At 47.6% G+C, this 10,172-nt stretch overlaps 1 protein-coding gene across 2 annotated transcripts; it reads left to right on the plus strand.

Annotated features, from left to right (window-relative positions):
* The first annotated feature begins 577 nt into the window (after positions 1–577).
* ZBTB42 (zinc finger and BTB domain containing 42) lies at positions 578–9,180 on the plus strand. Of its 2 annotated transcripts, none has more exons than XM_054972878.1 (2): positions 578–651; positions 2,195–9,180. In XM_054972878.1, the coding sequence occupies exon 2, from the start codon at positions 2,209–2,211 to the stop codon at positions 3,628–3,630; it is 1,422 nt and encodes a 473-aa protein (XP_054828853.1). In that variant the 5' UTR covers positions 578–651; positions 2,195–2,208; the 3' UTR covers positions 3,631–9,180. The 2 variants fall into 2 exon arrangements, with proteins under 2 accessions (XP_054828853.1, XP_054828854.1); XM_054972879.1 differs by lacking the exon at positions 578–651 and adding an exon at positions 1,554–1,620.
* Positions 9,181–10,172: the final 992 nt, after the last annotated feature.

Raw genomic sequence — 10,172 nt, forward strand, 5'->3', positions numbered from 1 at the left:
GCGCACCACTGGGGGACTTGCAAGGAACATATCCAACGACCAGCTTAGGATAGCGCCGCTGGGCGCACGCACAGCCTCCGCCTCTGCCTTCTTCCTTGTCCCTGCAGCAGCCGCCCCCGGAGAGTTGGGATCGGGACATGCGGCGGGGGGGGGGAGGAAGAGGAGAGGATTTTGCAAATGCAAAAAAAAAAAAAAGCAGCAGCAGCTGAGGACGCAGCAGCCGCAGCAGCTGCTGCCGCTGCCCAGAACAGAAGCGCTGGCGGGCTGGAGGGGAAGGGGGTGGGGAGGGGACGGGCTCGCCTTCGGGGGCTGCCGGCAGCAGCCCCAGAGGCGTCAGTGGGAGCCGCCGCCGCCGCCAGAGAGCCGGCCGCTGGGCCATTGTGCGTGCGCGCCCAGCAAGCCCGAGCAAACCCGCCCGCACCGCCGTGCAAGACGGAGGGAAAGTATCGCGAGAGCGCCCTGGGTAACAACCTGCTTCACAACACACACACACGGCGGCCGCTAGGTTGCCAGCAACAAGGAGCAGCCCGGCGGCCACCCGGGGGAGGCACATCTGGGGCCGGGGGGCAGGCCGAGGAGGAGGAGGGCTGCGGGGCGCGGCTGGGGCGCACGAGCTCTGCGCACCCCCTCCAGGCACGCCCGGCCGGGCTGGTGAGTAGCGAGCCCTGCACGTTTCCCTCTTTTGCATGCTGCCGGGGCGGGGTGGGTGGGGGGAGAGTGTGGTACCACCCCCAGTTCCCGAAACTGCCCCCCAACAAGCCCCATTGCGGGAGCTGGAGTTCTCCTTCGCGGTGCGCTCTTGGATGCATGCAGGGGTCCCCAAGCTCACAAAGGGGGGCGCCGGAGCGGACTGGCTGCCAAAGTTGTAAAAGGAGGGGGGGCAAAGACTTGAGGTGGGGGCAAAGGCTGCCGACCCATTCGGAGGCATTCGGAACCGGGCTGTCTCTCTTGCCCCCTTCGGCCCCCCCTCCCAGCTGCGAACTTTCTTATCCCCTTTTGCGCCCCGCACCTCTCCAAAGGTCAAGCTGCGTCCTCCATTGCTAGCAACTAGTAATAAGATTATTTCAGCAACTTTCCCAGGGGAAAGTGTTGCGGGGGGGAGAGAAAAGAATCGGGGAAAGAATCAGAAGCGAGGAGGCTGGAGTTAGAAAGTAGGAAAGAGTCGGTTTTAAGTTTGGAGATTTAATAGATGCCTATAAATGGGCGCGGGGGGGGGGGGTTGTTGCTGGAACTTTAAAAGGCTGCAAGCCGTGGTTGGCTGGTAGCTAGTTTTGAAGTAACATATGGCATTAAAAGGGGCACAGCTGGAGGTAGCATTTCCATCGCAGTGAAGTCAGAGCAGCTGACTCTCCAGCTTGCGGTGTAATTAGCAAACGGCGCACTCCCTCCCTCCCTCCCTCCCTGGCTCCCATACGCTCGCCTCTCTCCCTTTCACACACAAGCATTCTTCCGTTACTGGCGAGCAAAAAAAGAAAACCATTCCCAGTCCCTTGGGGTGGCCGCTCTCTGCAGAAGCAAGCGCCCGGGCTTCCCAAAACTTAAAGGGGGGGGGGGAGAGAATCCCATCTTCTCTTCCTCCTCCACATGAGCCCTCTGGACTCTTCTTTGCAACTGGGGAAGGTAAGCGGTTTGCTAGGTTGCCCCGGTTTGCTAGGTTGCCCCAGCTTGGGAGTTTGGGGTACCAGTTTGGGGGGGCTCCGCATCGTTTTGGAACTTTCCAGGCGGGACGTTTGTTTGGGTTCCTGGTGGATTGGCAGAGGGTTGGATTGTGGGTGGAAAATGTGTGTGATTATTTGTGGGTGACAAGCGTGAAATGCACTTGTTTTTACAAAATAGCCCCCGATAATGTCCCGGTGTTAAGATTTCCACGAATGTCTAAAACGACAGCCTCTCTCTCTTTTTCCCCTTTAAGCCCCAAAAGACAAAGGTTAGAGGTGTTCCTCCTTTAGAAGCTGTGCTTTACTTAAAGACAAGTTTTTCCTGTTTTTGAAGCAGGTGTTGTGGCGGGGAGGGGGGGGAAAGCATTTTTAAAAGAAATTACAAAGAAAAAGCCACCCAGTTTATATAGACAATTAACAGTTGGACTGTTATCTCCAAAGCTCCGGTTACCCCTAAAGCCAATCTGTTTGTTAACAGCTGCTCAGGAGCCCTGCGGTGTATAAGTAGCATTCAAGTTTTTCCTGTTTTCGAACAGGTTATGAAGGAAGAATGGAGTTCCCAGACCATAGCCGGCAGTTGCTGCAGTGTCTGAGTCAGCAGCGTCACCAAGGCTTCCTGTGTGACTGTACTGTTTTAGTTGGAGACACTCAGTTCCGAGCCCACAGAGCCGTTCTCGCCTCCTGCAGCATGTACTTCCATCTTTTCTACAGGGACCAGCTAGACAAAAGGGACATTGTGCATTTGAACAGTGACATTGTCACCGCCCCGGCCTTCGGCTTGCTGCTCGAATTCATGTACGAAGGCAAGCTGGAGTTCAGCAGCCTCCCAGTGGAAGATGTGCTGGCCGCCGCCAGCTACCTCCACATGTACGACATTGTGAAAGTCTGCAAGGGCAAGCTCAAAGATAAGGAATCGTGCGGGGAGGAGAAGACGAACGGGGCCCCTTTGGAAAAGGACGAGCGGACGAACGGCGGCGTTCCCCCGGGGCATGAGATCGACCTGGGAAGCAAACAGAAATGGGCGGCTGCGGAATATGAAAGACCCTCCGGGAAAGAAAAGGGCAGCGGTTACTCGGGCTGGTCCTCTGATCTTGTAAGTATCAACTCTGTGTTGACCGAGGCAGAATTGGACACCGTGGCAGCTGAAACAACAAAAGCGAATGTCGGTACTTTGGGAGGACCTTTGTCCCAAAGGTCTCTTAACCACCCCTTGGCTTCAAGTGATGCAGAGTGTGCTTTAGATTTGTCTTTCAAGCCTCTGGCTGGGAGAGATTCCTTACCCCCCTCCTACGTCTTTGGACAGCTGGCTCCCGATAGCCAGCAGCAGGGTAGCGAGCCTCTTGTTAAAGACGAACAAGAGCCTCTGTCGGATGAGGACGACGGTGAGGCAGGGAGCCCAGAGAGCCAGCATTTTGGGAATGCTGCCAAGGCTCTGGTGACGGGGCTCGGAAATGTATTTGCAGCGAACGGGAATTCTCACGTGCAGGAAGAAGACCTCGATCAAGAACGGGAGGTGAGCGAGGACGACATGGATTCCTCCGACATCTTATCACCGGGCGTCTTGGTCCCTCCTGGCCACATCTGCATCTGTCCCCTCTGTAGCAAAGTCTTCCCCAGTCCACACATCCTACAGCTCCACCTCAGCTCTCACTTCCGCGATAAAGACGGGTCGAGAACCCGGCTGTCTCCGGATGGTTCCGTACCCACGTGTACCCTCTGTGGCAAGACTTTTTCCTGCATGTACACCTTGAAAAGGCACGAGAGGACTCACTCGGGCGAGAAGCCATACACTTGTGGCCAGTGTGGGAAGAGCTTCCAGTACTCCCACAACCTCAGCCGTCACGCGGTGGTGCACACGAGAGAGAAGCCGCACGGCTGCAAATGGTGCGAGAGACGATTTACCCAATCTGGCGACTTGTACAGACATATCCGTAAATTTCATTGTGGCCTTGTTAAGTCACTGGTGGTTTGAGATAAATTGTGTTAGGTAGGGGGAAAAAAACCCAACAAGCCCAAGATGGTATCAGCTCTCTCTCTTGCTGAGAATAATTCTCTTCAGGCATGTGATATTCAGGAGAGGAAATGTAGGTCTACATTTCATGGAGGAAGGCATCCTTAGCGCTTCTCCTTCCCTTCTCCGCCATAAGCCTCCACCTACCTATAATGTTTTGTTTATCTCTGTGTGATCGGAAGGATGACTCTTGATTTACAAGTAACTTTAATTGAGAGTTCTGGGCAAGCGGACTTAATCCCATTGATTGGCTTAATTTGTGTATCGCTCGGGTGGCTCTAAAACTAAGGGTGTTTTGTGCACTGCTGGTTTGGCCGTGCTTTCTTGCCAAGCTGGACGTGGGCGAAGAAGTCCCCTGAGAAAGGGGGAGGGAATGTGGTCCTGCGGTTATACCCCAAGTGGGACACGGCCCAGCAAGCCACCCCCCCCCGGTACTGTTTACATTTCCATTGCAAGTTCCTCTGATTTGAGCTTGTGTCCTCTCCTGCTGTGGAGAGCTCTTACTAATTTTGACCGTCTGTATTTTGAGCGCGTTCCAGACAAGTAGAATTTCAAAGGTGGACGAGGCGGGGGCGGGGGGAGAATCTCTAGGACAAATTTTATGGTATTTATTACCTGTGTATTTGAACCGAAATCCGAGTTCCCTATGCCTTGAGGGGGAGCATCTATGCAATAACCAGGAAAAGGCTTGAAATTAATACGGGCCAGTATGGAATCTCCCTTAGTCGTTTTCATCTGACGGCAAAACGTCTTGTGTCTTATGAAATTGTTCCGGCTCAAGTTCCTCTTCCACTCTTCTTGATTAATTTTAGCCTTTAATGAAATTTGCTTTCCCACCTCACCTAGCAGTTTTTGCTGAAATACTCCCCACCTCCACCTGTGAATTGTTTTAAGTTCACAGCACCCTCCCTGCCAGGCATCCTTCCCCCCCCCCAAGTGTAAACTTGGTCCTATGTGTGTCAAATCCTGCATGGGGTAAGGCCCCAATCCTGCGAACAACCAACAAGGAAAAGGAGACACACAAATCTCATGAGAGGCCCCTCTTTTGGTAGGCCTTAATTAATGTTGAAGGTAGCCTGAGTGGGGAAAGGGTGTGTAATGAAATAAAAGCATCCTAAACTGATGCGACATCGGGGTGTGGAAAGAGAGAATCCATCCCGTCCCCCACTTAATATATTATTACTTCTCTGTGCTTTTTGGCTAGTAAATTCCTACTGGGAATAAGATCAGCTCTTAAGAATTTGAACCTGTTCTGTCCACTAGGTATGATTGACGGCTGCAAGATGCCTGTCCTCTTATCTTCTGCTTCTGCCCTCCCCGATATGCATAACAGGTATAGGGGGAGAGAGAAGAGAGCTTCACAGCCAAGCTGGGGGGAGACCAGTGAGTTCTACTCCATTGGCAGCTTGGCGTAGTTGTGTGGCTCTGCCTTGGCGAGGGCACTCTTCAAAGCTCTGTTGATGCCTGTTTGTGAATTTTGTCCATGTCCGGATGTATCCAACCATCTGTGGGCGTTGTGGAGCTTTCTTGCTTCTCTCTTCCACTGCAGTCTGATTTTTTTCTAGAGTGTGTGTGTTGTTTTTATATCCTCAAGAACAGCATTGGAGAGAAACTGGTGTGGGGGGTATGCAGTGGAAGGGGCTATTGCTGGAAAGCACTGCCTCTTCGGAAGATCTGTCATTAAGAATTTGGAGCTGTGTGGCCGTATCTACAGCATCTTGCGTGGGTGCAGCAACAGTTCCCTCGTCCTTCCCGTACCGCTGCAGAACTCAGACCTTGCCGGTCGTATGTAGTAGGGTGTCTTGTTGATACTATTGATAAGTGCCTCTTTTGGGGTGCCAGCTTCCGAATCTACAGCCATTATCTTCTGGCCAGTTGGCAACCCTAATTGGGATCCCCCTTTGCCGGTGAAAATTCAGCAGTGGAAATGTTCTCCCCCTGCTCTTTAATGTTCCAGCAGACCTATAAGCAGATGTGTGTCCATGCGCTTATCCATATAGATTTTTACACTAAACCTGCTCCTTCTATTTCACACCCTTTTTTGTTCATCACAGCTTGGGTTGGATCTCTGGGAGGCGGCAGCTGCTACAGGAATTAGGGCATTAATAGGAGAGTATTACCTTTTCTGCTTTTCCTTGGACTATCACTGAAGAATCCAGCATTTCTCGATATTTAGGGGAATGCCCGATGGCCGTAACAGAGAGTGGAAGTAGGCCTGGATAAGGTGGAGGGAATGGGGTCTTGGTGAGCAAATGGCGGTATCAGGCATCAAAATGCTACCCAAAATTTCCTTAACAGTGGATAAATCTTTATAAAAATCAGGCGGTTAAAAGAACAGCTTTAACCTTTCAAACTATTAGAACGCCTGTTACGTTCCCAAAGCTGGTTTCTGGTCATGTGTGGCACAGTCCCTAAACACTGGAGATGGTGTATGTTGAAATAAGGGGTATTGCTGCGCTAAAGGTTAAATCTTCCAGTAGCCTTGTTCTGGTATATAGTTTTGTTTCCTAATTTTATTTTGTTCTTGTTCATGGTTTGTTGATATTTAACTGTTCATCTCCATAGGTCAAGTTTAGCAGAGATCTACTGACTGGTAAACGGCTGATGGCCTTATTTTGTAGAAGGTGGTCAAACTTGGCAATGTACGTGGTTTACTCCAGGCAAGCAAAACTTTGAAAAGTTGGTGTGTGTGTATTTGTGATTTTTGTTGTTTTGGTTTCGGAGAGAAATCAGAGTTCTGTACAGTTAGGAAAAAAGATTAGGGTGTTAATTCACATATTTCTGATACTCGTTCTAGAAAGTTTCATTAAATATCGGATTATGCCTTCTGGTGAAATCCCTTTCAAAGTATATTTTTGTGTATGTGAAACCTCTAGAGAAAAATTGTGCTTGAATGTAGTTTTATGAGACTGCTGATGAGCAGGGCTGGAGGATTACTAAATTTATTGACTTCTCTTTGGTTTTTTTGTTTGACTGATGTGGAAGCACTGGAAAGACTTGTCCTAAAGGACTAGTTATTATCTTGCAGGGGGGAAATATTGTCCAGCATTTCGCTTCAACTACTTTTTAGAAAGGAGACATGCGACACCGTGAGGGCAGCCGAAACCTTGCTTTGTATTTACTGCAACAGTTCCCATTACTGAAGAGGCAAGCCACTGTTTAAATAGAGACTAGCCTCTTCAGCTGTTTGTACTCGAGGCATCAAAAGTGGTAAGAAAAGCTATAGCTGTGTGATCCCTCCCCAACCCCCTGTGCACAAGTATACCTTCCTTGAACCCCTCCCAATATGTTTAGAAAGCACTGCTATGAAGGAGCAATACTGATTTTTTTTTTTAATGTAGCAACAATGTGGGACGCTGATGTGTGAGTTGGGGAGAATTATGGCTTTTTGTTCAAAGGAGAACTGATCTGTCGTGAGCTCTTCTTTTCGTTCCTCTCTTAAATGACAAATGCACATGTAATGTGAAAATTTTACTTCTATTTATAGTATGTTTGTAATCAAACTCATTTTGTTACTGTACAAATACTCTTGCTAACACATGGGAGGCATGCGCGAGCACTCGGTGGCCTGCAAGATGTGACTTTTGGTACTGTGGTCTTACTCTGCATTTTATTTTCTTCCTTCAGATTGGTAATAGCACTGAACAAAGCCTTCAAAAATTAAGTTATTTCCTTTTTTCTGTTAAAAAAAAATTAAGTTATATAATTTTTTTTCTCCTGATGATACTTGATATAGTATTTATTAGATTTTTTTTTAAAGCAGAGCAATTACTTTGGAGTGGTTTCAGAATAACAAGCTTGAAATCTGTGTAATTTTAATTGTTTGTTTCTTTTGTATGTGAACATGCGACACAGTAAGGATAATGCATAGAAGGGTGTCCCCCCTCCCTTGTGCTAATGGGGGCAGGAACTCCCAAGAATGGCCTTGCATGCCTGGAACAGTTTCTGTTTGTTCCAACAGAGAAAGAAGGTCTCTCCTGTAGATCTGCACCTTCTATTGAAAAAAATGGGATCGCATACACAAGGGCTTATGGGTTGGATCTGAGCTTCTCCGAATGGAGGGAGTGTGCCGAAATGTCTCTTCCCTGTCCTCCTCCTGCCCACCATAAATCTGCTCTGGAGGGTTGTGAGGACCCTCAACAACAGTGTGCCATGTGAGTTGGGTGCTGCACCCAGGGAGGAAAAGCAGCTGAATTCCTCTCTCTGCTCTTGTGCAAACTCTCTTGCTCTTTTTGTGTTTATAAGGAAGTGAGGGGAGAGGGCTGTTTTATCCCATTTCTCTTTTCTGCTGTAGCAGAATCCATGTGCCGTGCGGTGTATTGATCCCACAGATCATAGAAACCTTGAAAACTGCTTTAAAGGGGACACTGGGGCAGCAGGGGAGGAATGCTGGTGGTAAGAGATGGGGAGGAAAGACCCCCCTTTCAAGCATTCCCTTCCTTTTGCAGGAGTTCGGATCCAACCCTTAGTATGTCTGAACATGCCCTCTAGATCTTTGGACTGGGGAGTTTTTTGTTTCTTTTTTTTAACTCACAGCAGAATTTGGAAGAGGGTAAAAGTGCCATAAGATTCCATCAGAGGGGGTGTTTTTTTAAAGGTGTGAAAATAGAGAGTTGAAACAAGTGCTCATCCGAGTTTTGTCTAGAAGTTACCCTTTAGTATGAGGCATGCTCGGGGCTGCAGTGAAAAAGTGGCAAACGTCTAGTGTGAATCGTTGCCTTTGTTCTTTTTGCCCTTTCTGCGTTGCCTTTTCTTTTTTTTTCAAAAAAAAGAAGTTTGCACTTTTATTTTTAATATAACTTTTATTTGGTCTTTGGGAATTTTTAAAATGTTGCAATCGTTCTGAGCATGTTTTTTAAACAGGTTCCTTCTTCTGCGAACAGTTATTTAAAACAATTGCACATTTAGGCTTGCTGGCAGTTTTCGTCGCCAACGGAGTATAAACACACTTGGAATCCTTTTGGCTCCCTTTTGGTTTTGATTTCATTGGAGTCAAGATTTTACCTTAATACTGTTTTACTTAAACACTGGAATTGTCTTCTACTTCAAACTGATACTGTGAAGTTAATGTTTTGCAAAAAAGAGAGAGCAAAATCATCAGTTATTTTTAATTGCTTTTAATCTTGGTGCAGTTCAGATTTAAATATGTATATTTAAAAGACACTAATTTTTTGCGGAGAGTTTTTATAGTATACAGTATGTAGAAAAGCTATTGGAATGGACTATATTTTATAAAAAAATAAGAAATGTTCTTTCACTGTTTTATAGTGAACTATTCCCCAAACCGAGCCCCCTCACTGTTAGTTCTATGCTGTGTTTAGCCTAGGTTCGACAATCGCATTAAAAGAAGGACTTCAGACAAGTTCCCCTAGCATTTAGTTTGTGTGGAGTGTTCTGTTTGTAGGGTTTTTTTTTTCAATTGCATATTGGTATGTGCTGTTTAAAAAAGGAAAAAAGAAACGGTGACAATCGTGATTAGAACCACTGTCTTTAAATAAAACATGTTAGAGTTACAAATGAAATCCTTTCTCTTCTTTTTGGTTAAAACCCCACCCAGAAAAGACCATTATTTTAATTACTTTGCTTCTTCCCAACTTTTTTCCCAAAGGGGGACCCAAAGCAGCTTCCGTCGTTCTCCTGTCCTCCTTTAGCCTCACAACAGCCCTGTGAGGTAGGTTAGGTTGAGAGCATGGCCGTTTCCACACGGCTTACCTTGTTCCGGAAAACAGCAAAATCTCACGTGAAATTGCGTGAGAAGACGCTGTTATCGCATCTTCTCATGAGATTTTGCACGAGATTTTGCTGTTTTCCGGAACAAGGTAAGCCGTGTGGAAACGGCCCATGTGACTGGCCCAAGCCAACAAGTTTCCATGACTGGGGATTCGAACCTGGGTCTCGCAGGTCCTAGTCCCACACTGTAATTGCTATGTCACGCTGACTGTCTTGGGATTCTTGCTTCTTTTGTTTCTTCCTAATGGAATTCATTCTTTATAGACCACATGGAGGAAACGTTGCTCAGTGGTGGAATACTTGCTTTGTGTGCGGAAGGTCCCCGGTTCAGTCCCTGGCATCTCCAGTTAAAGCTTCCCTGGTAGCCGCCGCTGGGAAAAGCCACTTTTCTGCTTGAGACCTATTCTGATGAGAGGAGATAATATTGAGTTAAAAGGACCGGTGGCTGGACTTAATACATCTGCTTCATGTGCTCATGTTGCACAGGAGCAAACACAGGTTCGTCAGTGACCACGGGCTTGTCAGAAAGTTGCAGCCAATAACAGCTGAAGGAGGGAACCAGTAATGGCAAGCACACTTGGGAACCCCTGTGTTTTTAAGGGCCAAACACGACATGACTGCATCCTTTCAGCTGCCACGTGGATGCCACTGAAAAACAAACCGGGAACACAGTATAAAAAACCAAAAGACAAGCAGACAAACACTGATTTGTAGCTACTATATATTACAAAATTCCATATAGTCCTTCCATAAATGTCAGAGAATTACAACAA

The sequence above is a fragment of the Eublepharis macularius genome, chromosome 2 (genome assembly GCF_028583425.1).
Source record: "Eublepharis macularius isolate TG4126 chromosome 2, MPM_Emac_v1.0, whole genome shotgun sequence".
Lineage (NCBI taxonomy): Eukaryota > Metazoa > Chordata > Lepidosauria > Squamata > Eublepharidae > Eublepharis > Eublepharis macularius.